The following is a 27114-nucleotide window of genomic DNA, read 5'->3' as shown; positions in this document are numbered from 1 at the left end:
ACTTTGTTGTGAGTTAAACTTTTGTGTTCCTGAAGCAAACAAGCTGAACAATGTGGTTCAAACAGTCAATGAGGTGGTGAAAGTCTCACTCTGACATCTGGGTACATAGACCATTCCACAGTTTGCACCCACACGCGTCTCTCCAAATGCCGGGAGAGCCAGCTTCAATCAAACTAACCATAACCCAGCAAATCCTGGTAGAAAGCTAGAAGAGCCAGAACCAAAAAAAAAAAAAAAAAAGGTCATTGATGCAGGTGGGGTTGTGATGGCTGAGTCTACAAGATAACTTCCCATCCAAACAATGTTTTTTTCTCATTGCATCCTACATCTCTTTCTTTCTTTTCCTTTCTTTTTCTTTTTTTGGAGTGTTTTGTCTCAAAGAAGGCCGATTGAGGTTGTAGCAATGAAATGATCCTCCATGAACCACGGATCCCCAATGCGCGGTGTATCTTTTCTGCTCTCTTAAGCTGTGCTCTCTCCGGAGCACACCGGAGGAAAAAGATGAAAACCTTTGCTGTGGAGATGGGATGGTTTCTCGGAAAGCTGGCTGCTTTACGCTACCCCCGTGCGGAACAGCCAGGCTGTTGTCATGACATCGCCCCGATCCTGTCGCGGCTGCTCACGGAGAAGAGAATGTTAACTTCTCCGTCAACCGAGATTGTTGTAGGCGCACAATGCTAAAACATGTAAAAACAGAAGCCCGAAAATATCATTAAAAAAAAGAACCGAAATCGAGCGCAGCTATCCATTTTACGCAACTCACACGAAGAGACGAAGAGGATCTTGTGGTAGTTGGCTGACTCTCCCGATATATGAACCTCATCGACCTTCTGTTAGGTGATCGATAACCTACCGTACGGGGCATAAATCGAGTTGGGGAGTTAGCAGTCTCGCGTTACACAGAAAGTTGAGGTCAACCTACTGATTCGGCAATGCTGGCTCATTTTCGGCGACACTCCGGATTCCTTTCTCGTCTAATCTCGAAGGTCTCAAGAAGAGAGCGCGGTATGGCACCATTCGTATCGCCATCCATGAGATTGCATGACTGCATGCCTGAGAAAAGATGTGCCACGGTTGTATTTCTGTTCTAACACAATCCAGTTCATCCTGGGCAGCATAAAAGGAATAAAGATAGCATCTATATTTGCTCTTATTCCAAATACTATCCCACGGGCAACAAGTGTAAGTTTTTAATAATGCTTAAAAAGCATATAACCATCATATACAGTAGAAGTAGTGGTCTAATGCGCTAGCAGGCGTTAATGAGCATTAAGTTTAAAAAATATCAGGATATCATAGGATAGATGATAATTGGCATTGCTTCGCAACTATCCAGCCACAATTATCATCAAAGCCAAGAGCTACAATCCGGTCAAGCTGTTGCTGAAAGAGCACAAGGCAGATAAAGCTCCACTCATTGTAAAGGTACTTCTTTTGCGCTATGCAAAGAATTTTGCCCTCGATGTACGGAGTATTGCAGTAACATAAAAAGGTAGGGGGAAAATATTATAGTATTGATCGGGTAGCTGAGGAGTTGGAATCTTTGTTTTCTCAGCAATGTGCTCCGTAATTAGTTGACCATCTACAGATGTTGTTAGTGACAGAGCCCCAGCATGCAAGGACTGCAAAATTCACTGTAGATCATAATACATTATAGTCCGCAATATCAATGCAATGAAGAGTTATCCAGACGATATTCGCAATGATATGTTGGGTTGTGTTGTATAGGGCTTCTGACCAGCCGGCTGAAGTCGACTGACCCGTCAGCCCCAAGTTTGATACATCAACACGCATACATCCGCACACGCTCCTTTCCCCCTGTTTCGCCCAGCTGGCAATGAGTTCGCGGCGTCGAACCCCCCCCTGTGCAATCACATGATCACGCCCAGAGCTAGCAGGTAGTGCTGCGGGCCGGCGAGCGGGCCGCCAACTTCCAGCGCCGATATCCGCGGCCCCCGCAGGCGGCATCGCTGAGCGGGACTTCTGCCCCAAGTCGCAAACGCGAGAGGAATTCCGCGTGCTGTCCGGCATCTCAATAGCAGCTTCAAGCCCCTCTCGAAACCCTCTGTCATGGACATCGATGAAGAGCCCGTCCCGCTGCCCTCTGCAGCACCAAGAGATATTAGCCCAAACATCACGCTACAACCCCCGCTCTCCCGCCGTGGCAATGGCCCCGGAATAATCATCATCACTTCCGAATGCCTAGAGCTCAATGATAGCGAAGAAACATTGGACCCGCCACCACGACAGAAATGGGCGGAAGAGGGGTATGCAGTGGTTGAAATTAAGCTGCCCACTCAGCGTGATGGATCGGTTCTCAGCAACGCGGTCAAGGTGGCAGTCGACCAACTGATAGCCTTGAAGGAGTGCGATGTCAATAATACCTTTGGATTAATATGTACGTACCAATAACTATGCCTTTTACTCTTGTTGCTTCCCCCCAACCCACCGGGTTGAATTCCAGGCTGAACTGACTCAAGCATAGTATATGATTCCGGCCTCTTAACTTCCGATGAGGTTTTGATTTTCAGCTTGGCTCAAGATATCCTGCCAGTTGGTGGCATAGTCACATATGGCTCTCCCATTTTGACTAGATATCCACAGCTTGTCCATTTTCCCAAGAAGGATGCGCAGCAAATCCTGGGGCTGGACGCAAATGTGAAAGTCCACGAGTATCCCGAGACCAACTCGCCGCAATTTGTCATTCCCAAGCACAAGGATTTTCTCCCTTCTTCAGCGGCGGTCGCACATACTCGCTCGCTGACATTCTTAAAATCAAAACTTGGAGGCCCTCTTTTTGATCTTGAAGCTATATGGGACGAACATACGTATTTTGAATTCGGGGATCGATCCGTTGCTAAGACAATGGGGACTATGGTCCAAGAGCCATATGTCAATCATATTCCGACGGCGAGTGCTCTGAATTGGTGTTATGGAGAGCCATTTGAACTAACGGTAGATGTTAGATGACCGGTGGAATTGGCCGCGACCGCCTTTCGAAGTTCTACCGTTATCATTTCATCTGGAACAACCCAAAAGATACGAGGCTTGAACTGGTCAGCCGTACAGTGGGGATTGACCGCGTCATTGATGAATTCATTTTCTGTTTCACCCATGATGAACAGATTGATTGGCTGTAATGCACTTTCTTTCTTTCCATTAGTTATTTCTCTTTGTGGCCTTCTCAATGCTAACTACTTGGGACCGCACCTTGGTCGTCGCGGGCTAATTCTTTTTTCGTAGTGCCCCAGGCCTCCCACCAACTGGCCAGGTCGTCCGTCTTCCCATGATCTCCGTGGTAAATATCCGTGGCGATAGGCTATATCACGAACATATCTGGTGGGACCAGGCCTGTCTCTTACGCCAACTAAATTTGCTACCTGAGTACTTGCCATTCCCCTATTCTTTACCAAACGACAAGCGTCCCGCGGAAGGGAAGAGGTTTGAGTATAGAGTGCCGGTTACAGGAGCAGAAGGTGCTAGCAAGTTGATGGATGAAAATAGTGTTAAGTCAAATGGCATGTTCAGCTTTGAGGTGAGGGAAGTTGAAGATAAGTAGGCGCAGGGATTGGAAATTTCTCCGGTTAGGGGGATGTACTCCGTACAGTTAGTTAAATAGCTAACTAGCAAGGAAGAAGCTGCTCTTGGCAACACACATGTAGTTATGTCTATTATGCGTCGACCTCATCATCACTACGCTGGTCATTTCCCTAGAGTTTATAGCCGTGCCCCATTTACATAACCAACGACTCTACCCGTGGCAGTCTTTCCGTCCACCTTATTCTCTCACCTCCTTTCCCCTGTCTCTCGCCGCTGGCCCACAGCTCCTTCAAATTGCCTAGGCCAATCATAATATTCTCAAATCCGATAGTCCTGTACAATTCTTCCAGCTTTGTCGTAAAGAAATTCCGATCTTCTTCAGTGCTACTCTCAGCTGCACCGATGAAATACACCCATACGAGTGAATGAGAACCGGGCGTGTGAGCGTAGATTCCAGACACTAGGCTTATAAGATGCTGTAGACTTATGGACGGAGAGGATGGAAGCGTAGAAGAAGGGTAATGGTAATGGGATGCCCAGTCGTAAGTCGAGCTTGGGAAAGCAGGCTGACTGAGTGCGCGTCGGAGGTAGATGTCGGTTGCAAAGGATACAGCGGCGATAAGTAATGAAACGCTAATTTGATGCGAGCAAGTCCCGTCATACCGGGTGGCGTGGGAAATGAAGTCGCGGTAGGATTCAACCCCCCTGCTGAGTGCCTGGATGCCTTCGGATTCTCCGAGAAACGGTCGACCAAACAGTTCAATCCTGGTGAGCCATTAAAACCAGCATTTACACCTAGAAGTCCAATGGCGAAGACATACATCTTTGTTTCGTGTATCAAGAACGAGTGCACGTCTGAGTCCGCGTCATGCGGTCCTCTCGCCTCAACCAAGGACATCAGCATTTTCAGGAGATAGCTAAAATCAGAACCTCCTCGTATCATCTCCCCAGCTAGTAGTAAAATAATAACAGCCCAATTTGAGACGCTCAGAACTTCACTCCGATCATGCTCACGGACAAATCGTTTAAGGCCAAAGATCGATGCTAACCTTGCTGCATTCGCTGCTTCCCGTAATTCTGGAACTTTTGAACTGAGATGCAACGCAGAGACGAGGCAAACCGCCCTCCTAACCTCTAGATCTTGGTGTGCTAATGGGAGGAGGATACGCCGATAACCGTTGAATTTGCTGTCGAGTGGAACCAGGGCAGAAGCGACGAAAGCCGAAACTATGAGAAAATGTCAATTTTACACGCGCACACGGTCTTGATGCTGCCTTGAGCAGCGACATCGACGAAATTACAGTGATTAAAGAGCATGTGTGTCCTCCCGTCTAGAATCTGGATTTCCGGTAGTAGCCGCTGAAGATACATTAACCTCTCGTCATCATTCTCGTGGCAGGCAACATTATGGTCCACCGGGCCTATCGATGCGAATCTCGCCTGGACTGTTGACGGAGAACGAGTTGTCTTTTGGACAAAATTCGGATTCACCAGCGAAACGGATCCGCTCCGTCTTGATAATGCTTTCCGATTTCCAGAGCCACGCGCCTCGCTGGTATCTAAAACGGGTATCTGTCGATCCTTGAACCTCCCTCGCGACGCAATTCCTGGACTAAAGCGATATCGAATTCCCATACCGGAGCAGACGATCCCTCTCTTTGCGCACTTTACACAGTGTGGCTCTGTCATGTCGCATATGATGCGACGCCGGGAGCAATCGAAACAGCCTAAGTCCGCAATCAGCAATTTGCACAAAACCGTGTTTGGACCAGAAGCTAGCACTGACCTTTGCGTTTCCCCATTATTGGAGGGCGGATTTAAGTGATATACCTCGCAGGTCGGCGATAATAATCTTAAGTGGAATGCTCGGTTCTAGAGGTGGTGTGTGATATGCTTCCTACGCTAGCATATTGCATATTTTCGCGCCTGAAAAGTATGACTAGGCTAAGAGGGTTAGGTTCCGGTGAAGCAGAGACACACACATATATATATATATATATATATATATATATAGAGAGAGAGAGAGAGAGAGAAAACAAAGCATTATTTGGCGAGTAGAGCCTCTGTGGGTTATTGCTGTTAGTTACCCCGCCCGAGTTGCTAGGGCGCAGTGACGGAAGATGGTGACCGTCTGAGATAAATATTCAAAGGTCTTGCCCGTTGCTGCACAATAACCAGTTACAAACTATTCTATAGATCAATAGAACTTATAACGGATCACCTGAGGCATAGCAGTAGACTCGCAGGGGATTTCGGCTGCGAGACGGAAGAGACAACGTTAACTGAACCCCGGATTCTAAGAATTCCAGATCCAGGCTTCGGGATCTACTTAACTAGTTATACGCGCTAACTTTAAACTTCAATCTCAACTCAATTGCTCAACGCTCGAGGTGAGGGTTTCTCTAAACGAATGGGATTTTTGTAATCATATTGCTATCTGAATTGCTGCAGCATACTCCATACATACTTGGATCAAGGACGATCCTAAAGGGGAAAATCCGATGGCATATCTTCGCTACAACCTGGTTTGCGTCTGTGAGGGAGTGACAAGCTCCTGCTGCACCATCTGGGCAGCCCGAGCTCCCTCCTCGATGGCTCCATCGATGAATCCACGCCATCCAGTAGCCCAATCGGAGTTTGCAAAAAGAACGTTACCATGTCGCTCACGAAGAGTCTCCAAGAACGTGGTTCCAACACAGGGCGCGAACATGCACCAAGCTCCACGGGAATAATCATCGCGAGCCCAGTTGTGAAAAACGAGCCGTTGGATGTCCATAGATGCCAAGTGATCGAATGCTGCTTTAGTGGCCCCAACATCGTCTTCAGGGTGAAGTGGGTTCAAATCTGCGCCAAAGGCGACGATGTGTGTATTGCCCGCAGGGGTCGTGCCGTCTCCAAAGGCATTAACTAGCTTGCCGTAGGGCGCGATGGCGCTCCACGAGCGAAGGTCCCGATCGCTAACCTCAGCATGCACTTTAGAGCACTGGTTGATCTGGCCAGCCTGGATTGCTTGTTGCTTGGCTTCTGGCAAGGGAGGATCAAATTTGATGGTCCCGAGAACGTTGACAGGGATCGTGCAGATAAGTCTTGAAGCGATGAACTTGTCACCATTCCGCACGGTTACCTGCACGGTTTTGCCGTCATCCTTTACGGAAGTAATGGGGCAGCCAAAGATGTACGAGACCTTCTTGGAGGCAACAGCCTCGTCAAAGAACCGTCTCGCAAATCCTGATTGGCCGCAGTGAAATTTGAATGTCGAACATGTGTCGATAACGCCCTGGTAAGTATAGAATCCGAGGGCCCACCAGCGAAGAATATCATAAAATCCGGTGTTTTCGGCGGTGCCACCGCTGCAAAGCAAAACAAATCCTTCCAGTGCAGCTTTCTCAGCCGGTGTAAGGTCGTCTTTGATTTGCTCGATACGGTCCGCCATGGAAAGTTTGTCCCATTTCGCAATGTCGGGGTTATAAGTCGGAGTGTGAGGGAAAGGCATCACAGTGCGACCCAGATTGCCGTCGACGTCGACAAACTTCTTAACTGCACTCTCCAAAAGTTGATCCTAAAAAAACGGGGAGTCAAGTCAGCGTAAAGCTTGCGTAGACAGATAGGTTCGAATGCGGACCTCAGCGAGGTGGCTCATGGTCCTCACTCCATCGGCAGTGATGAGTTGGAAATGATTAACACCCCTGGTATAATCCTGGGAGATCTCGAGTTCATCCTTCATGTTGTAGTGGTATACTTCTCGAAAGGTATGCGGCTGGGCCCAGTGGATCCAGGTTCCACCCAGCTCAAAGGCATATCCATCGATATTGGAGGACCAGGAGCGACCACCGATGCGATCGCGAGCTTCAAGGAGGAGAATATTCAGGCCTTCTCTGGCGGCATTGCGAGCAGCCGTGAGACCGGCGTATCCAGCACCGACAACGATGACATCGTAGACTTGACGGGGCGAACCGACGTTCGTCTCAGGTCGAATCGCAGCAAGGGTCGGAAGGCCTTGCTGGACACCACCACCACCATGAGGAGTCCACTGATACCCTTCGCGGGACCTGGGAAGATCAGATGGGAGTGGGCCATGCATTTCTAGGGAATCGACTCGAATCTTGTACAAGAAGAGAAAAACTGATGCCCTCCTGGAACACAGCCATGCAGAAGGGCTACCGTCGAAGCTGTATTTATAATTTCCCGATGATCATCAACATGAACTCCTCTCCTGAGTCCTGCCCCCCCCCCCCCAATTCTGCATTCCACTCTAGGGCACTTGATCCAAGAGACCCGCCTCGAACGGAGGAATCCCGCAAACATCTCCTGTTGCTGCATGGTCTGGGAGAAAATCAGACACTGGAGTGGAGACAACTATCATCGGGACAAACCCCCCCCTTCTAACCACTAAAGCCTCGAATATGTCCCATCGCGACTCGCCGAATATACGGCGATGATTTGAGGTCGTTTTTTTGGCGGGTTTCACGTGAGAGATTTGTCATAATTTCTACGGAATAACTTAAATCCGACAAAATCTCCTTCGACTTGCCCTTTTAGGATTAGTTAGTATTGATACTTAGTACATACAATTACATACATACAATACAGAGTACAAAATAGTTTGGAAGTGATGATCAACTACAGGTTTGCTTGTTATTGTTCTTTTTTTTTTTTTTTTTTTGCTCGGGCTGTTTAGAATCAGGGGAGCAGAGAGCTAAGATATGTTTACATGCAGATGTCCTCCTGTTCCTAATGAAGCTACGATGATATCCTCAGAAGGAACTGAGGAGCCATATCAGAATTGCAGTTTGTTGGGTGATCGGAAATTTTATATAAGCAGATTTCTCCCAATCTGGCTTGATGCTGAACCTGGATTTGGTTATTTTTTTTTCTTTTTCCTTCTGATATAACTCAACTTGATACTCTTCTGACTCTCTGATCTGGAACTTGATACTGCTGACTTGACTCTGATTCTACTCCCAGGTTTTTGAGCCTAGCTCCTAGTTAGTTCCTACTAGAAGCAAGCAAGCCTGAGCACCAAATGCAGCTGGGTTTCTGTGGTTTCTATAGCTTCTATACGGAGTACATGCTTAGAGATACCCTTCCTTTCCAGACAAATCTAGTAAACCCTCTTCAAACTCCAACCGGCATATATATATATATATATATATATAAACCTACGTTACAAACTTTTTCCAACTAGCTGAAAGAGAATCAAGCCAGCTGTGCAACCATACTCGTTTATACGACCGCTCTTCACGAGGCGAGGAATCCCATCTCCTTCCAAGCCCTGATGTAGCCCCTGGCTACTTCGGCGCTCACCGGCGCCAACGCCCGCATAGCAGCAGAATGCTCCTGCGCCTTCGTCGTGTCCAGAACCAGCCCACCACAGGACAACCGCTCAAAATTCTGTTCCAGAAAGTCCACCAATCTCCCGGCTGGGTTCTCTGTCTCCGTCTTGGACGAGCGGGCAACCATGTCGAGCCACTCTTTGAACGGCATCAACTGACCCGCCGGAATGTCTAGCGCGTCAGCCAGGACGGACGATATCTCTTCCCACGGCCGGCCGACTGGGTCGTCAATGTGATAGATGGGCCACGGGTCCGGCGCCGTCTTGTCGTCCCCGATGTATAACAAATCGACAAGGATCGCCGCTACGGCATCGACAGGGATCCACCGCACGGTGCCGCGGAAGTTGGGCCAGGCGCCCAGCGACTGCGCCGACTTGACGATGAAGGGAATCTGCTCGACTGAGTTCCAGACCCCGCTCGTAGCAGAACCTGCAATCTGTGCGGGCCGAACGGCCATGGCTCGGAACAGCGCAGGGTGCTTATGTAGCGTCTCGTCGAGCATCCGCTCGCACACCCATTTGGCCTCGCCATACCCCGGGGGCAGGACAGAGTCCATGTGGACACGATCCTCCGGCACGAGTCGCTCCTTCGCATGTCCAACGACACTAAGGGAGCTGACCATCTGGAACCCGACCCGACGGTGGACGGCCATATCACGAGCGAGGTCAAGCAGGTTCCGCATGACCTGGAACTGCGGTGCAAAGGCGGACATGGGCCGCGAGCCGCTCAGGGGCCACGCGCTGTGCACGATGTGCGAGCCGTGCTGCGTGAGCCACTGGTATTCGGATGCCTCGAGACCCAGCCGCGGCTGGGACGAGTCGGTCGCCAGGATGCGCAACTTGGACCGGGCTTCCGGTGTAAGTGTGATGCCGCGACTGGAGAAAGCGTCATCTTGGCGGGTTTCCACCGGCGTGGGACGGTGTCGGTTGAGGCAGACAACCGTCTTGACCGACGGATTCGAGGCGAGAGCGGCGACGACGTGTGCGCCGAGGCTTCCGGTGGCGCCTGTGACGATGATGACGGCATCATGCGAACCCGCGATGGCTTCACCTGTATACGACGGTTGTGCAGGCGTCCATCCCGCCGTGTATTCTGCCACGTACCTCTCGGCCTCAGCCTCGCGTGCCGTAACATCTCTCTTCGTCTGCTCCTCGGAATGTATGTCCTTGATAGGAGGGGAATCGACTCCCGAGGTAGCACTGTCTAGCTCCGAGGCGGATGTAGACGTGGTGGGACGACTATCATCTAGGCTCGACTCACTCACATCATCGTCGGCATCATGATCATCATCATCGTCATGATCGTCATCATCCGCGATTTCTACAGCGCCTTGAGACAGGGCGCTTGCAACCAGAGTGACAATATTGCCCACGGTAGTGGCTGCTAGCAGCTCTGGCAGGTCCAGCTTGCAGTGGAACGCCGAATTGACCTCGCGAAGCAGCTCGATGCCCATCAACGAGTCAATGCCAATGTCGGCGGCTTCTGAATCAAGAGTAATGGCATCGACCTCTGCGCCCACGACGCTTGCCAGCACTTTCTTGACCTCCATTGTGAGATCGGACTTTGGTGATTGGGACGACGATGCTTTCTTGGCCGCCTTCTGCTTCTCCTGCGGCTTCTTCAAGCTGCTCCCCACGACACCCTGGGGCTTTCTGGGTGTGGGATCTGCTGCCACTGTCGCGCCGCTTGTGCTCATGTTCAAGGCCCACTCATCCCTGGTGAGGTTCATCAAGAGCCTCTTCATCGACTCGATGCTCATACGCGTATACTGCAGTCCCAGTATAACCTCGACGAGCTCCCCATTGGCGGCATTGAAGACGAACGCATCTGCCATGTACACCTTGGCCGAGACCTGCGAGTGTCGCGCATACACATGCCAGACATCCTGCGTCTGTCCTGGCTGCAGAATGCCCCGTGGCGACCGCATAACGAGCTCAACGTCGCTTCCGATGTGTATTTCGCCGGGCTGCGCATCCGACATGCAGTTCAAGAAGAGACCGGAGACCTGCTTGAACGAATCGTGGAGGGCGATGTCGAGAAAGCTCTCGCCGGCATGTCGACGGTGCACTCGGCCCGCGCACTCGCTCTTCTTGCCGACAACGGCGTGCATGGCGTTGTACTGATCCGAGTACTCGATGAACTCGGAGAAGGCCCGGTACACCTGACGGCCCTGCAGGACGTCGACGTCGGGTCCGCCCGCCTCGGCCAACAGCTTGGCGCATAGCTCATAGGGGACGAGACGCTCAAAGCGCGCAAACTGGGCGATAAAGTCGGGGTCGCTGGGCGATCGAATGTGGAGGCGTCCGTGGAGATGTCTTCTGGGCAGAGTGCCTTCAGCGCTGGTGCTTGAGACGTTCAGCTGCCAAAGGGTGTGCTCCGCATCGAGAGCCTCGTAATCGATCCAGACTTTTCGGGACGAGTCGACGCAGATGGGCGTGGGGATGTTGGCCTCGAGCATCGTGGGTATCATGCCCTGTTTCTTCCAGTCTGGATGAATACTGAGCAGGGCCTCGACAGCCATGTCGGACTGGACCGTTCCGGATAGCACGGGCGCCGTGTGGGCGAAGACGTGACCAGAAACGAGTTTCTTGAACTTGTCGGATACCAAATTGACGCGGAAGCGCGGGTGCTTGGTGTCGTTGCCCTGGTAGCCGACGAATTCCCACAGCGGCATAGTCTTGGGATCGCTCACGGGTGGTGCGTTTTGAGTCAAGAAGCCTGCCACCAGGTCGGTCGCGGACTTGAAGTCCATCCAATGCCGTGCCTTTTCGAACTGGTACGGCGGCAAGAGAATGTATGTATAGTCGTTCGTCTGCAGAGTGTGATGCGCCCAAAAGGCGACTCGCAGCCCTTGCTTCCAGAGCGAGATGGTGGTATCAGTGAGACCGTCGAGGCCCTTCTCATTCGTCACGCTGACGGATTCAAAGTGGTGCGATTTGCTAGCCTGTCCGGCAAGCGCACGGCTCGCCATGACGGTGATGGTCGAGCTCGAGCCTGCCTCGAGGAAGATGGCGGACGGGTGCTTCTTGGCGAGACGTTGCATCGCGTGGGAGAAGAAGACGGGTTGGCGCATGTGGTCCGGGACGAACTTGGGGGTCAGCGGGCCGGTGAAGGCCGTCTCGGTAGCCCGTTCCAGGGGAATTGAGGGCTCGTGGAACTCGAGGTCGTTGCCGACCTGCTCGAGACGGTCGAGGAGCGGATCAACGAGGGACGAGTGGAAGGCGTTGGTGACATTGAGCCTCTTACTCCTGAGGGCTGAGAACTTGTCGCTGTTGTTGGCGATGGCCTCGGCCACGGCATCGATGGCCTCAACGGATCCCGACAAGGTGAAGCTCCGGGGACCATTGTAGCAGGCTATAGTAGCCGGGTTATCAAGTTGTCGACCCGCATGCTCTAGGAGCTTCTGGACGAGCGACTCGTCGGCCTCAACGGCCATCATGCTTCCCTTCTCGTCACCCCAGGCATCGCGCACGAGCTGTGCACGGCGGGAGACCAAGGTAAGGGCATGCTTGAGACTCAGCGCGCCAGAGATGCACAGCGCCGTGAGCTCGCCAAAGCTGTGGCCGACGACGCTGACAACCTTGCCGGACAGTCCACAGTCGATCCAGCTTCGAGCGCTGGCATACTGCATGGCGAAGAGTGCCACCTGCAGTCTTACGGGGTCGCCCAAGGGTGTGCGAGAGAAGATGTCAGGGAAGATGCTCGGCAGACCGAGCTCGGCTTGCACGATCTCGTCGCACTCATCGAGATGGTGGCGGAAGACGGCGATGCTGTCGTAGAGCTTGCGGTCGAGGCCGACAAAAGTCGAGACCTGGCCGCCAAAGCACAGCACAACGGGTCGTTCGGCCTGCGTGTCCGTCATGTCGTGTTCAGAGACGCTTGCAAGTCTCTCCTTGAGCTCGTCCACGGAGCGACAGCGGAGGAGGAATCGCTGCGGCAGGTCTGGGTTGCTCTGCCGGTTGATGTTAAAGGACAGGTCGGCCAGCGCTGACCTGGACTGGCGTCGCTCGACGAGGGCGGCGAGCTTGGCGGCATATGCCTTGACGGCGCGTGCATCAGACCCAGAGATGAAGAAGGGGAACCGTCCGTCCAGCGTCTTGATGGATGCCACGTCCTGCCGCTCGTTGGGAGTCGGTGGAGCTGCCACGACCATGGCGGCGTTGGAACCCGAAGCACCATAGTTGTTGATCAGCGCCACCTTGTTCCGGCTGTCCCAGCTTCGAAGCGAGGTCACGATCTCCATCATGTCCGAGTCAGCCGCGGCTTTAATCGCGGCGTTCAGCTGGTTGAAGCTGGCCTGCGGCGGGATATATCCCTCGTGCATCATTATCAACACCTTGATGAGCGAGATGACGCCCGACGTCCCCTCGGTGTGCCCGATATGTCCCTTGACCGAGCCCACCGGCAACGGCTGCGGCCGGATCGGGCCTCCGACTGCCTTGCGCAGCGCCGCCCACTCAGCCGGGTCGCCCACGGCCGTGCCTGTGCCGTGGGCTTCGACGAGCGCGATGTCGCGGGGCGACACGTGCGCCTTCTTGATGACATCCCCGAACAGCTGCGCCAGCGACGGCGAGTTGGGCACGAAGATGGGCGTGTGGTTCTGGTTCTGGTACACGGCCGAGCTGGCCAGCTGGCCGAGGATCGGGTTGCCGTCGGCTCGCGCGTCCGCCATGCGCTTGAGGAGGACGCAGGCGATGCCCTCGGCGCGGCAGTAGCCGTCCCCTTTCTCGTCGAACGGCTTGCACTGGCCTGTGGGACTCAGGAAACTCGCTGCCGTCAGGTTCTGGAACCAGTGTGGGTTGGTCAGGATGCAGACGCCGCCGGCCAGCGCCGCGTAGCACTCGCCGTTACGGAGACTGTTGCAGGCGGTGTGGATGGCGACGGCCGACGACGAACATGCCGTGTCGAAGGCGATGGCCGGCCCGGTCCAGCCAAAATGGTTTGCCACGCGCCCGGGAAGGTAGCTCTGCAAGTTGCCCGTGGCCATGAGGGCGTTGAGGGGGTGTGTGGACACGTTGTGCTCGTAGTCGACTGACGGCGAGCCGATGTACACACCGACGTGGCTCCGGTCTCTGTCTTCTTGCCCGGCCCGCGTGGCCTCGGTGAAGAGGCCGGCCTGCTCGACGGTCTGGTACGCCGCTTGAAGAAGCAGGCGATGCTGGGGATCCATGGCGGCCGACTCGCGCGGGCTGCGCTTGAAGAATCTGTGGTCGAAGGCGTCGACGTCGCGCACGAAGTTGCAGAAGTAATCGCGGGTGTCGGGCTCGCGGAAGAGCGAGTCGAAGTTTAAGCGTTCCCGCGTCACCTTCTCGTGCTGCGAGGTGCCCTTGCGGAGGAGCTGGGAGAACTCGTCGAGGTCGTCGGCGCCCGCGACTTTGATGGACATGCCGACGATGGCGATGGCGTCGTCGCTCACGGGGGTGTGGTTGTGGTTGTGGTTGTTGTGGTCCGGGCTGCTGGGCCGTTCGTGAACGTCGGCGAAGTGCACCGCTCTCGATCCCATGTTGCGCACGAGAGTCGGCGGCAGACATCGATCGGGGCCGAAGGTTGTCGTCACTGATGTCTCGCCGTCGTTGAGATACGCTGCCTTCACGGCCGCAAACGTGCCGTACCAGTCGCACTGCCGCGCGAACAAGGTCTCCAGAGCATGCCCGTGGAGAGAGCCGTCAACACCGGGTGCAAGAGGCTTGCCGTCCCCGGCGTTGGTGAAGGTCGTCAACGCCAGGTGATCCGTCTCTGCAAACTGAAGATCGTGCCTATCGTCGCAGAAGGCGACGAGGTCTTGGATTTGTTCCTTGGACTGGGCCTTTGGGCTGTGCAGCTCGCCGCGAAAGCCCGTGTCGGACAGGACGACTCCGGCGGCACGAGCCTTTCTGACGAACCTCGCTGCGGCCCGTTCCGAGACCGTGACCGTGGCTCGCGCCTCGTCAAAGAGCAGCGAGATGTAGGCTTCAGGGGAGATGCTGTCGACGATACGCCGCAGGTCCTGCTGTTGCTTCGCATTTGTCCACGCCACTGCGTACGTTCTGTGCGGGTTCCATGTGTCCTGAGCGTCACTCAGGGCGCCTGCAAGCATGGCCAGACGCACCGCTACGGCGCCGTACCGATCGAGCTCTTCCAGATCATGCGCGCTTGCGACGCCATAGGCGCCCAGCAGGCCCATACAGAACCCGAGTGCGGGCGTCTTACTGGCGACCAGAGCTGCTTGAGGATCAGACTTGCCGCCGTCGTTGTTGTTAGTGCTGCTGGCCTGCAGATACCGACGGTACTCGGTGAGCTGTTCGAGCACGATCAACGGCACAAACACCACGCCCGGCAGTGCATCGCCTTGCACGCCTAGGGTTTTGGATCCATTGCTTTCGAGCCATGGGCCGAGGTCCTCCAGCAGCTGTCTTCCCTGCGAACCGATGGTGTCTGTAACCTTGGGGAGTCCTTCGGCCAAGGCATCCCAATACTTTGGCAATCCCGCCACTGTGTCAAGCACCCATTGGCGAGACAGCTTGTTCTGCAACGTTGTTTTGATGTCACTTACTGCCTTCTCGCTGTAAGCGATTTGTGATCCGAATATCAACAACGATCGGCTTGTGGTCGCCATGTTTTTCTGTTCAAAGTAAAATCGGAGTTTCTGCCGAAAAAAGCAAAAAAAAAAAAAGAAGAAAAAAAAAAAAAGGCCCTTGCAGCCAAATTTAACTATGCGATGACGATCTCTCGCGCTGATTTGCTTCCACAACTTGCTTCGTCCCAGCGGTGGAAACGAAACAGGTGCAAGGATTATTATTTATTCTGGATCTAAAACGACAGACCGGGGGGTTTGTGTGGAACTAACCGCATGGTCAGTACGGCACAAGCAAAAAAAGCACAAAGATACGACAGACACACTTGGAATAACCATGGAGGAAAAGCCCAGATAGATAGATGTGCACAGAGCAACGAGGGCCTTGCATTCAAAATTAGGTCTTCGAAACAGAAATGCGGCGCGGAGACCCCGGAGTCAATTTGTTATACATCACTGGATATCTGGGTCACCTTTAACTATTCTCTCGTGAACGAGCTTTTCCTGTCACTCCTTACTACCTCCAGCGACGGATCCGAGGCAAAAGACAATATTGTCCGAAATAACTCTCCGGCGCGACGGATTTGCTCCGTTGAGCCATTTTTGTGGTTTCTTGGTTCCTGCAACTGCATAACATGCACCAACCTTTTTGCTGATTTCAGCCGCTCGTGTCCCGTCGAGTCCATTGTTGCCGTACATGGATCTGACAGGGGGACGATAACGCATTTTAAACTCAACCATTCCTTGCAGCGAACGCGAAGGGCGGCGGGTCGTCTCTATGCGTCATACTCCGGTGCTTTTAGAAGTATGTATAGGCAATCGACAAAAGGCACACACTATCCGGGCCATCAGGTAGATCCGTGGCTCCGGCGGATGAGTTTATGTTCTTAGCATCCTGTAACTACATAGTAGCGTGATGATGAGTCACTGGGCCACGTACGTCGATAGTATATGAACCAAATTGGCACCAGCCAGGCATCATTTTCAAGGTTGGTTGTTCATTGTTGTAGATTCTGATACCACTGCCTCGATCATCCGGTGCCTGCAATCCCTAGCCATGCCTCACTCGAACGTGCCCCCGACTTCCGTCCCCAGGGCTGGGAAAGCCCCCAGCGTTGCTATCGTCGGCGGTGGCCTCATTGGCGTTATGCTTGGTCTCGGCCTCTCACACCGCGGTATTCCCTTTACCATCTATGAACGCGCCTCTGACTGGCATGAGATTGGCGCCGGCGTCGCCCTGACCAGCGTCGCGCGGAGCAGCATGCAGCGACTGCACCCGCATGTCCTCGGCGCGCTCGGTCGAGTCGCCAGAGCCAGTCATTTCAGCTTCTGGGACGGCTTCCATCCCCGGACCAGCGAGGCGGCCCACAGCGCTGAGGCCCTGCATTTCCTGCTTGATGCTCCGGGGACGGACTACTGGTGCTGCATGAGGTCTCATTTCCTCCGCGAGCTGGTGGCTCTTCTGCCTGCGGGTTCGACCCGTTTCAATAAGGAACTCGAGAGTTATGTAGACGATCCGAGCCGCCAACAGGTTCTCTTGCGGTTTACGGATGGAACCACCGCCGAAGCAGATGCTTGTGAGTTTCCGGTCGTACGCTCCTCACCAGATAACTGCCTGGTACTGACTCTGCAAAAAAAAAAAAGTACTCGGCTGCGATGGCATTCATTCACGGACTCGTCAACTCCTTTTGGGCGATGACAACCCGGCGGCGCACGCCAGTTTCACCCATCAGGTAGGCTACCGGGCCGTGCTCCCTATCTCCGAAGCTATGGAGGTCCTGGGCGATGCCAAGGGGGGGAGCGACTTTTGCATCCATATTGGCCCAAATGCCTACGTGCCGTCGTATCCTGTAAGTCGTCCATTCAACACCCCCCTCCCCCATGTCGTCCCACCGGTTTTACTGACAGTTGCATTGGAAGATGTTGAATGGGACAGAAACAGTTCTGAATATGACGACGGTCATCTACACTCCAGAACCATGGCCTCACGGTCAGAAGATGGTAGCACCCGCAACCCACGACGAAGTGGCCAAAATCTTCAAGGACTGGAGCCCGCCTATCCGCGATCTCATTGCCAAGTTCCCTGAGAAGCTCATGAAGTGGGGCATCTTTGACATGGCTGATCGCCCTGCACCAACGTACGCCAGCGGCCGTGTCGCCATCGTCGGTGACGCTGCTCATGCCAGCACGCCGTTCCTCGGCGCTGGCGGAGCAATGGGCATTGAAGATGCCCTGGCGATGGCGTCCGCGATGCAGCTTGTCAGTGAAACTTCGACAGGCGTCGCGTCTATCCCGGCAGCACTGCAGGCATTCAGCGCGGTGCGCCTGGAAAGGTCACAGTGGTTGGTGCAGAGCTCGCGAGAGATGGGAGTCATATTCCAGTGGCGGGCTCCTTCCGCTGGAAATGACGGCCAACGGTTTAAGGTAGAGGCCGAGCAGCGGACTAGCAAGGTATGGGACTTTGATGTCGATGGCATGGTTGACCAGATCCGGTTGGAGTTTGAGCAGCGGACAGCGGGAGCGGTGTAAGGGGGCTTGTTTGTGTACAGTGTGCTTGTCTTCTATGCTGTTTACAGCACATGCTTCGGCGATTTCTCTCGTAACCTGACATGTTGAGTAAAAACTACTGAAGAACTTTTGGCCGCGTCCTGCAGAGTAGCATTCCCTATCACCACATGTTTGCACGCTGCAGGTATACAGGATCATGAAAATTAGTGTCATTCACCATGGAGCAGTACCAACAGGGGCAGGGGATTCGTATGAGGATCTTTGCAAAAGCTCCGCAACATCAGAGATCAGTGGAAACCCCTCCACCAAGTACTACCGCAAGCACTTGTATGAGTCTCTTGCAAGATGCATTGACCAATTAGGAACACTGAATGCTGTTTGTGCCAGGATTCTGGTTCATTTCAGCTCTGAGTTAGCTGATGTGTAGGATGTTCTGTATTCATTGTTGATTAGTTGACTCATCTTTCAGCTCTGTAGCCAAGATTTTGTGATCCGTAAAAGTGTGTACTCCGTAATCATGAGGATGTAGGGTGTGGAGAGTGAGGGCAGGGACAGGGGATGAGAGAGAGAACTGAACTGAGCTGAGATGCCTGGTCAAGAGAGCAGTAATGTGCTCATGACAGCACGGGATGAGAGCCCAGTATGCAGCAGCGCATCTGCTTAGTTGTTGGTGCTGGCGTTGGTGCCAGGATCCTGGTCCATTTTCGACTCCAAGTTAGCTGATTCATGTAGAATATCCCATGTTTATTGTTGACTACCTGGCTTATCTTTCTGCCCTGCAACTCAGTTTTTGTGATCTACAGAAATGCATGTTTGTGAGGCTGTAGATCATTGGCGGGAGGGGAGCTGAGCTGGGATATCTACAGAGTACTCCGCAGCTGGTGCGGGAATGTGCTTGACGGCTGATAGAGGGGCTACATAATCCTCCGTAAAAGCTCCGAGAAAACCGCTGTAACTCTGGCCCCAGAAATCTGGCCCAGCTTGGCAGCGCAGTAACTAATTAGTTAGCGATTTGTACTGTAGGTGCGCCCCTGAGCTGGCCTGAATGCCCTATAGCCAAACTGCAATTGACGTACCAAGCCGACATGCACACTCGCTGACAGCTCCAGTAGTTATAGAAGAGACGAACATACTATAAAAAAAATACCATCTGAGGATAAAGGACCTATGTCTTCACTTACATGCCAATTTCCTTGTCAACTTCTTCCAACATGGGGAGTGAGCCAATTGCCATAATCGGACTGAGTTGCAAGTTTGCAGGGGATGCAACAAGTCCAGCAAAGCTTTGGACGTTGCTCGAAGAAGGTCGGAGTGCATGGAGCGAGATTCCGTCGTCACGATTCAATCCCAAGGGGGCCTATCATCCAAGCCGCGAGAAGCTGAGCACTGTAAGTGCCTCATAGGTTCCTCAAACAGTTTCTCAAGGCTAATGGATGGCGTAGTCACACATCCGCGGCGGGCACTTTTTGGAGGAGGATTTAGCGCTATTTGACGCTGCCTTCTTTAACTTTTCTGCAGAGACTGCCTCAGTAAGAGCACGATCTCAGCACCCCCAAAGTGAAATCTGACTGAAACGAGATGTGTATAGACGTTAGATCCTCAATTCCGGCTTCAATTAGAGTCGGTTTACGAGGCACTAGAGAATGGTGCGCTTTCCCGCCGCCCCCTTCTTTTAACTTTCAAGTCATAGAGCTTCTGCCTTAACTTCCTCCTTTCCTGATCACTCGCTAACGTGGCTATCATGCAAAGCCGGCCTTCCACTATCACAAGTTGCAGGATCCAACACCTCTGTCTTTGCTGGCACATTCTTTCATGACTACAGGGATGCCTTGATCCGTGATGAGGATAACCTGCCGAGATCCTTTATCACAGGCATTGGCTCTGCCATGGCATCCAACCGCATATCCCACTTTTTTGATCTTCGAGGGGCCAGCATGACGATTGATACTGGATGCTCAACGACGCTTGTGGCTCTTCACCAAGCAGTGGAGAACTTAAGAAGCAGAGGGAGTGAGATGAGTATCGTGGGCGGCGCCAACGTGCTATTGAACCCCGACAATTTTAAAGCCTTGGGGTCCTTCGGGTAAGCATGCATGTTCTCCTCAGGGTTCATGATGCCACTAACGCCCGTTCAGCTTTCTCTCACCTGACGGTAAATGCTTCGCCTTTGATGAACGTGCCAACGGCTACGGACGCGGGGAGGGTGTGGCCACCATCGTTATCAAGCGCCTCGAGGATGCGCTCGCGGCCGGCGACCCAATCCGTGCCATCATCCGGGAGTCGGTCCTGAATCAAGATGGCAAAACTGAAAGCCTCACGTCGCCCAGCCAGGCAGCTCAAGAAGCTCTCATGCGGGGCTGCTATGCCAAAGCTGGCCTTGAACCGCTCCAGACGCAGTATTTTGAGGCCCACGGCACGGGTACTGCCACTGGTGATCCAATCGAGGCGGGTGCTATCGCGTCCGTCTTTCAGAGTCATAGACGGAGGGAGGAGGAGGCGCTACGCATTGGCTCCGTCAAGACGAACATTGGCCATACCGAGGCTACGAGCGGACTGGCTAGTGTTATTAAGGTCGTGCTGGCTATGGAGAAAGGTGTGCTTCCACCCTCGATCAACTTCGAGAAGCCCAATCCGCAGCTGGCCTTGGATGACTGGCGACTCAAGGTGGTTACCGAGTTGGAGAAGTGGCCAGTGGCTCCTGGCCAGACGATGCGAGCGTCGGTGAACAACTTCGGCTACGGAGGCTCCAACGCCCACATCATTATGGAAGATGCCAACGGATGCTCACAGAACCGCTCTGTCAATGGGAACGTCAATGACGAGGTTAATGGAAACACCAATGGTGTTGGCGCCCATGCCGCTGGGACCGCTGGCGACAGGTATAAGCTTCTGCTCGTCAGCGCCAAAGACGAGCATGCGCACGAGAACATGGTCGCCAGACTCGCGGACTTTCTTCGTCAGAAGGAACAACATGGTCCACAGGACACTGAGACTCTTCTTCAGAACTTGGTCTACACTTTGGGCCAGCGTCGCACCATGTTCCCCTGGGTGGCGGCATACCCCGTCCCCATAACTCAAGGTCTTGACGGCGTCGCTAAGATACTGGAAACGCCCAAGTTTAGACCGTCGCGCCCCTCCCAACGCCCACGTATCGGCATGGTCTTCACCGGCCAAGGAGCGCAATGGTACGCCATGGGTAGAGAATTAATCACAACCTACCCTGTGTTCAAAGCGTCTCTCGAGGAAGCCGATGGCTTTCTGCGAGACCTTGGCGCCGACTGGTCGCTAATGGAGGAGCTTGGCCGTGATGCCAAAACAAGCAAAGTCAACCAGACGGCCTTTAGCATCCCCATCTGTGCCGCGGTGCAGATCTCGCTGGTCCGGTTATTGGAGAGCTGGGGAGTTACACCGTCAGCTGTAACAAGCCACTCCAGCGGAGAGATTGCAGCAGCATATACGGTAGGCGCTATCAGCCTCCGCCTCGCCATGGGGATCGCGTACTATAGGAGCAGACTAGCCGCCGAAATGAACCTGGATGGGCCTATCAAGGGCGGCATGCTGGCGGTTGGCCTTGGTCATGTGGACGTGGAAAAATATCTAGAGCGGCTTACTTGCGATGCTCGAGCTGTGGTGGCCTGCATCAACAGCCCGTCTAGCACGACGGTGGCGGGCGACATTGCGGCAATCGAGGAACTCGAGACGTTGCTCAAAGCCGAGGACCTGTTTGCTCGCCGGCTTCGAGTAGACACTGCGTACCACTCCCACCACATGGAGCCCGTTGCGGAGAACTACCGCCAGGCGCTCCGCAAGATGCCGAAGGAAGAACCAAAGACTAAGTGTCTAGGATCCATCGCTTTTGCATCCCCCGTCACTGGCTACCGCATGACCAGCACCGGAGCAATCGCCGACCCGGAACACTGGGTCGGCAGTCTAATGCAGCCCGTCCAGTTCGTTGACGCATTCATCGAGATGGTCCATGGCGACTTGTCTGCCGACGCAGCTAGCCAGAGCGTCGATATCATTGTCGAGATTGGCCCACACACCGCTCTCGGAGGCCCCATTCAGGAGATTCTCACCCTGGAGGACTTTGAGGGAATCCGGCTGCCGTACTATGGTAGTCTCGTGCGGCACGCTCACGCGGTCGAGTGCCTCCAGACACTGGCGTCGAACTTGCTCAGGGAAGGCTATCCGCTCGACATCGAAGCCGTCAACTTCCCCCAAGGGAAGAGCCAGGACGTGCGCGTCTTGACTGACCTCCCGTCGTATCCCTGGAACCATCAAACAAGACACTGGCTTGAACCGCGGTTCAATCTGGGCCTTCGCCAGAGGGATCATCGTCCACACGAGCTCCTCGGCTCGCTGGTCCCGGGAACCAACCCTGAAGCACCGGTGTGGAGACACATCCTACGTGCTACCGAGTCACCTTGGGTTCAAGACCACGTCATCCAGTCCAAGATGCTCTATCCCGGCTGTGGGTTTATCTGCTTGGCTATCGAGGCCGCCACGCAACAGCTGGCCATCGCCGAAGAACAGGAGGGCCGTGAGATATCTGGTTACCAGATTCGAGACATGAGCGTGCAGCAGGCACTCGTCATTCCAGATACCGCTGAAGGCATTGAAATTCAAACAGCTCTCCGTCCGGTCAGTGACAAGGCCGTTGGCTTGAGAGGCTGGAAGAAGTTCGAGGTCCTTTCCATTACTTCAGAGAACAGATGGATGCGACATGCACAGGGTCTTGTTATGGTTGAGTTCAACAACGTTCAAAACGGCGTCTCCTCTTTGGACCAAGAAATACAACATGCACGACTGATCGATGCCATTGATATGTGGAGTACCCTGGAATCGCTCGGCATCAAGTACGGTCTGACGTTCAGGAACATTAGCGACATCCACCAGTCGAAGAAAGAGCTTCGATCAACAAGCACCATCACTGTGCCTGATACATCTGTGCCCAACGACCTTCCTCGCAACCACATCATCCACCCTGCCACGCTCGACGCCGTCGCGCAAGCCGCCTTTACCGCTCTTCCCGGCGCTGCTTTCCACCAAGAGAGCCCTCGAGTTTTCCAGTCGATCGAACGACTCTGGGTCTCGAGTAAAATCAACCGTGAGGCAGGCCAGGCGTTCCAATGTCATACGAAACTCGACTATGCAGATGTACAAGGCATAAGGGCGGGTGTTGTACTTGTTGACCAAGACAGACCTGTGGTTGAGGTGCATGGGCTTCAGCTACGCTCGCTGGGTGGGAATGGGACACAGTCTTTGCAAGGAGGACTCTGTGCCAGAGTGGCTTGGGAGAGCGATCTTGGGTTGAATCTTCACTCAGGCGTCGCCTTGCACACGGGTGAAGATGAGAACCTCCGAAGACTTTCCCTCTATTTTATCGAAGATGCTGTAGCCGACATCTCTCCACTCGAAGCGGATAAGCTTCAGGGCCATTACCGCGCATTCTACGCCTGGATGAAGGACACACTGCAGTTTGCCACGCCAGATGCTATACGGCCAGATCGAGCACTTCTCACCCCGCGCGTGGCAGAAGCGAGCCCCAGGGGCGAGATGTTGTGCCGCGTGGGCCCATGTCTAGCGGCCATCCTCCGCAGCCAGAGGGCGCCCCAAGATCTCATGGACCAAGGTGACCTCCTCGAGAGGTGGTCCTCAAACCACGATGATGGCGCTTCGCAAGGAGCCGCACTGCTCCGCCAAATCGTACACAAGCAGCCTCGTGCACGGGTCCTCGAGATTGGCGCCCGAGTAGACGTCACGACACGCGCCATGCTAGAAGCACTAGGTCCGCTTGGCTCTTTGTATCACTTTACCAACACCTCGGATGACGACTTTAAGCACGCCGAACAGGAGCTAGCCGCGTGGGGTGATATCCTTCTGTTCGACACGCTCGACGTTGCCAAAGAGCCATCTTCGCAGGGATTCGAGCTGGGCAGCTACGACGTTGTGATTGCATCTGGGATCGTGCAACCGTCGACCCAAACTTTGGCAAACGTGCAGGCCCTCATAAAGCCGGGTGGTAAGCTGTTGATGGTCCAGGCGCCTCGCTACGAGCTTGATAGACAGCTTGTGCTTGGTCTCCTCCCCGAGTGGTGGGATGCCAAGGGTAATGATCCAAATCCATCCTTGGAGGTTGTCTCGTGGGATCAGCTTCTCAAAGATGCGGGCTTCAGCGGCGTCGACGTTGCCGTATCTGACTACAAAGGCGAGACTGCACAGCAGACCGGCGCGATTATATCAGTAGTGCCGCCGATTGATTCGGCCCGGCCGCCTCGCTCCGCCGATATCATCCTCGTCACCAGTAACAAGACAGGCGGTCCTCCACCACAATGGCTTGAGGGCCTGCGGCATTTCATCTCCACATTGGAGCCTGACACGGCTCCTTCCCCTCTGCCCGACGTATACGTTCTCGAGTCTGCTTCGGCAGCATCATATACTGGCAAGATCTGCGTCTTCCTGGGCGAAATCAACCAGCCCATTCTCCGGGACATGGACGCCACGGTCTTTGAAGCCATTAAAGCTATGACCACCAAGTGCAAAGGCCTGCTTTGGGTGACGCGTGGCGGCTCCGTCGACTGTGAAAAGCCAGACCTCGGTCTTGCGGCAGGATTCCTTCGCACCGCAAGGAGCGAGTATCTTGGTCGGTCGTATGTCACGCTGGATCTCGACCCCTCTGCATCTCCCTGGTCGGAGGATGATGTTCAAGCAATTGTGCAAGTGTTGAAAGTGGGTTTCGACGGTTCCTCACTGGGCGAGTTTGAGTACGCCATGCGAGACGGCGTGTTTAAGATACCTCGTGTCCTCAACGATACGTCCCGCAATCGTCTTGTCTCACCCGCCGATGCTGCAGCCACAGACGCCGTCACACTGGTGCCGCTACGCCAAGCAGACCGAGCTTTGAGCATGCACATTGGTGTTCCCGGCCGACTTGACACTCTCTCTTTTGCGGAAGATGCGTCCCTTTCCGATACCTGTGAGCTGTCTCCTGAAATGGTCGAGATCGAGCCTCGTGCCTACGGCATCAACGCGCGCGATGTCATGGTCGCCACCGGCCAGCTACGGGACGAGTTCATGGGGCTCGAGTGCGCTGGCATCATCACCCGCGTGGGCACTGAAGCCGCCGCGCAAGGCTATGCCATCGGTGATAACGTCTTCGGTCTGCTGCCGCGCGGACAGTTTGGCAGCATCGCGCGCACGCCCTGGACAAGTATCATGCAGATGCTTCCGGGCCTTAGCTTTGAGGAGGCTGCTTCTCTCCCTATGGCTTACTGTACCGCGTATATCTGCCTTACAGGCCTTGCGCACCTGCAGCGCGAGCAGACAGTTCTCATCCATGCGGCTGCAGGAAGTGTGGGACAGGCGGCTATCATGATAGCGCGTCATGTAGGCGCGGAGGTCTTTGTTACTGTCGGGACTCCTGAGAAACGCGAGTTGATGATACACAGATATGGTATCCCGGAAGATCACCTCTTCAGCAGTCGAGATACGTCGTTTGGGGCAGGCGTGCTTAGCGCTACCCATGGCCGCGGCATCGACGTTGTCCTCAACTCCCTATCTGGATCACTTCTCCAAGAGAGTTTCAATGTACTCGCACCGTTTGGTCATCTTGTCGAAATCGGCCAACGCGATCTTGATGCCAATAGCTATCTGGCGATGCGGCCCTTCAATCACTCTGCGTCCTTCTCATCGTTTTCGCTGCTTGCTCTGGCCCAACACAATCCGCGTCAGTTGCATCGCGCCATGGTCGAAATCACCCAGCTCGTTGGAGAGCACAAGCTTTCGCCGGTCCATCCCCTCACATCTTACCCCATGAGGGACGTTTCAGAAGCGTTCTGTCATCTGCAGACAGAGAGCCACGTCGGCAAAGCCGTGTTGTCTATTGGATCAGACGTCACGGTCCCGATGCTGCAACGATCGCTGACTCCAAAGTTCTCGCCGGATGCGTCCTACCTCCTGGTTGGTGGTGTGGGTGGTATTGGTTGCTCTATTGCGCGTTGGATGGCCGATCAAGGGGCCAAGAATGTCATCATCTTATCAAGGAGTGCGGGCCGGAGTGAGCAAGCTGCTGCTCTCGTCGACGAACTCAGCCAGGTGGGCTGTCGGGTCAAGGCTGTGAGCTGTAATGTCTCAAGCGGAAGTGGCCTTGCAGATTCTCTGCGCCAATGTCAAGAAGACGGTCTGCCACCTATTCGCGGTGTCATACAAGGAGCAATGGTTCTGAAGGTAAGTCGCACAACTGTTGAAGGCATACGTCTGTCGTTACTAATAACTGCCCAGGATACACTCCTGGAGCGAATGACGCTTGTTGATTACCAAACCGCCATCCACCCTAAAGTCCATGGCACATGGAACCTACACACCCAGTTCGCGCAGACAGACTCTCTGGACTTCTTCGTGATGCTCTCTTCAGCTGTTGCTGTCGCCGGTAATGCCAGCCAGGCCAACTACGCTGCGGGAGGGTCGTACCAAGATGCATTGGCTCGCTGGCGGGTGTCGCAAGGTCTGCCTGGCGTCTCTATCAACCTTGGAGCCGTCAAGGGCATCGGCGTCGCTGCCAATACAGGTGTGTTGGGTCACTTGCAGAGAGTGGGTTACTCGCCCATCAACGAGGAGCAGGTCCTCTCGATACTCGGTACCACCATTCTCCATCCGTATGATCCGCAGGTTGTGGTCGGGCTAGACTCTCGCCCAGGCTCCCATTGGGATGCCAAGGGCGAGTCCCAGCTCGGGCGCGATATGCGGTTTGCTGCCCTTAAGCCCCGTGAGACCGACAGTGCAGGGGGAACGAACCCGACAGGAAGCTCCAACTCACTCGCCAGCAAGCTCGCCACGGCCAAGTCACTGGAACAAGCTGTCGACCATGTTGGCGTAGCTATTGCGGAGAAGATCTCAGACATCTTCATGATCCCTCTCGACGATATCGACTTGGCCAACAAGCCGGCACAGTATGGGATCGACTCTCTTGTTGCAGTTGAGCTCCGAAATATGCTCGTTCAGCAAGCTGCGGCCGAGGTGTCTATCTTTGATATTATGCAGAGCGTCTCATTAGCTGCGCTGGCGGCCGCTATTGCTGCTAAAAGCGCATATATCAGCGAGTAGAACTAGGGTCGCCTTCCCTCCCCTTAAAGAAGAACGTAGCCCCAAGGGCACCAGTCTCAGAAAACCTACTTGATAGTA

The 27114-nt window shown here is 54.1% G+C and overlaps 7 protein-coding genes across 7 annotated transcripts; 3 read left to right on the top strand and 4 right to left on the bottom strand.

Moving 5' to 3' along the window:
• Nucleotides 1-1570: 1570 nt before the first annotated feature.
• CIMG_05575 (uncharacterized protein) lies at nucleotides 1571-2031 on the bottom strand (the record flags this gene model as incomplete). Its single annotated transcript, XM_001246133.1, has 2 exons — nucleotides 1571-1582; nucleotides 1651-2031. 2 exons carry the CDS (start codon nucleotides 2029-2031, stop codon nucleotides 1571-1573), a joined length of 393 nt encoding a protein of 130 aa, XP_001246134.1.
• Nucleotides 1974-3698, top strand: CIMG_05574 (carboxymethylenebutenolidase). The gene is made up of 4 exons (XM_001246132.2): nucleotides 1974-2398; nucleotides 2486-2910; nucleotides 2967-3136; nucleotides 3244-3698. Exons 1-4 carry the CDS (start codon nucleotides 2071-2073, stop codon nucleotides 3557-3559), a joined length of 1239 nt encoding a protein of 412 aa, XP_001246133.1. The 5' UTR covers nucleotides 1974-2070; the 3' UTR covers nucleotides 3560-3698.
• Nucleotides 3699-3734: 36 nt separating this feature from the next.
• CIMG_05573 (uncharacterized protein) lies at nucleotides 3735-5342 on the bottom strand (the record flags this gene model as incomplete). The annotated part of the gene is made up of 4 exons (XM_001246131.1): nucleotides 3735-4305; nucleotides 4362-4767; nucleotides 4842-5267; nucleotides 5327-5342. The coding sequence occupies 4 exons, from the start codon at nucleotides 5340-5342 to the stop codon at nucleotides 3735-3737; spliced, it is 1419 nt and encodes a 472-aa protein (XP_001246132.1).
• Nucleotides 5343-5936: 594 nt separating this feature from the next.
• Nucleotides 5937-7956, bottom strand: CIMG_05572 (monoamine oxidase N). The gene is made up of 2 exons (XM_001246130.2): nucleotides 7163-7956; nucleotides 5937-7099 (listed from the first exon to the last, which is right to left on the bottom strand). Exons 1-2 carry the CDS (start codon nucleotides 7619-7621, stop codon nucleotides 6056-6058), a joined length of 1503 nt encoding a protein of 500 aa, XP_001246131.1. The 5' UTR covers nucleotides 7622-7956; the 3' UTR covers nucleotides 5937-6055.
• Nucleotides 7957-8679: 723 nt separating this feature from the next.
• Nucleotides 8680-15504, bottom strand: CIMG_05571 (polyketide synthase). Its single transcript, XM_001246129.2, has one exon. The coding sequence runs from the start codon at nucleotides 15466-15468 to the stop codon at nucleotides 8779-8781; it is 6690 nt and encodes a 2229-aa protein (XP_001246130.2). The 5' UTR covers nucleotides 15469-15504; the 3' UTR covers nucleotides 8680-8778.
• A 979-nt stretch (nucleotides 15505-16483) lies between these two features.
• On the top strand, nucleotides 16484-18167 carry CIMG_05570 (FAD binding domain-containing protein; the record flags this gene model as incomplete). The annotated part of the gene is made up of 3 exons (XM_001246128.2): nucleotides 16484-17003; nucleotides 17071-17276; nucleotides 17347-18167. 3 exons carry the CDS (start codon nucleotides 16484-16486, stop codon nucleotides 17953-17955), a joined length of 1335 nt encoding a protein of 444 aa, XP_001246129.1. The 3' UTR covers nucleotides 17956-18167.
• A 978-nt stretch (nucleotides 18168-19145) lies between these two features.
• Nucleotides 19146-27036, top strand: CIMG_05569 (type I polyketide synthase; the record flags this gene model as incomplete). Its single annotated transcript, XM_001246127.2, has 5 exons — nucleotides 19146-19322; nucleotides 19377-19463; nucleotides 19523-19580; nucleotides 19684-20017; nucleotides 20070-27036. 5 exons carry the CDS (start codon nucleotides 19146-19148, stop codon nucleotides 27034-27036), a joined length of 7623 nt encoding a protein of 2540 aa, XP_001246128.2.
• Between the last annotated feature and the right edge of the window lie 78 nt (nucleotides 27037-27114).

This window comes from Coccidioides immitis (assembly GCF_000149335.2).
Source record: "Coccidioides immitis RS genomic scaffold supercont3.4, whole genome shotgun sequence".
NCBI classification, from domain to species: domain Eukaryota; kingdom Fungi; phylum Ascomycota; class Eurotiomycetes; order Onygenales; family Onygenaceae; genus Coccidioides; species Coccidioides immitis.
The sequence above is the reverse complement of the archived record's forward strand: the minus strand, read 5'-3'. Positions and strand labels throughout refer to the sequence as shown.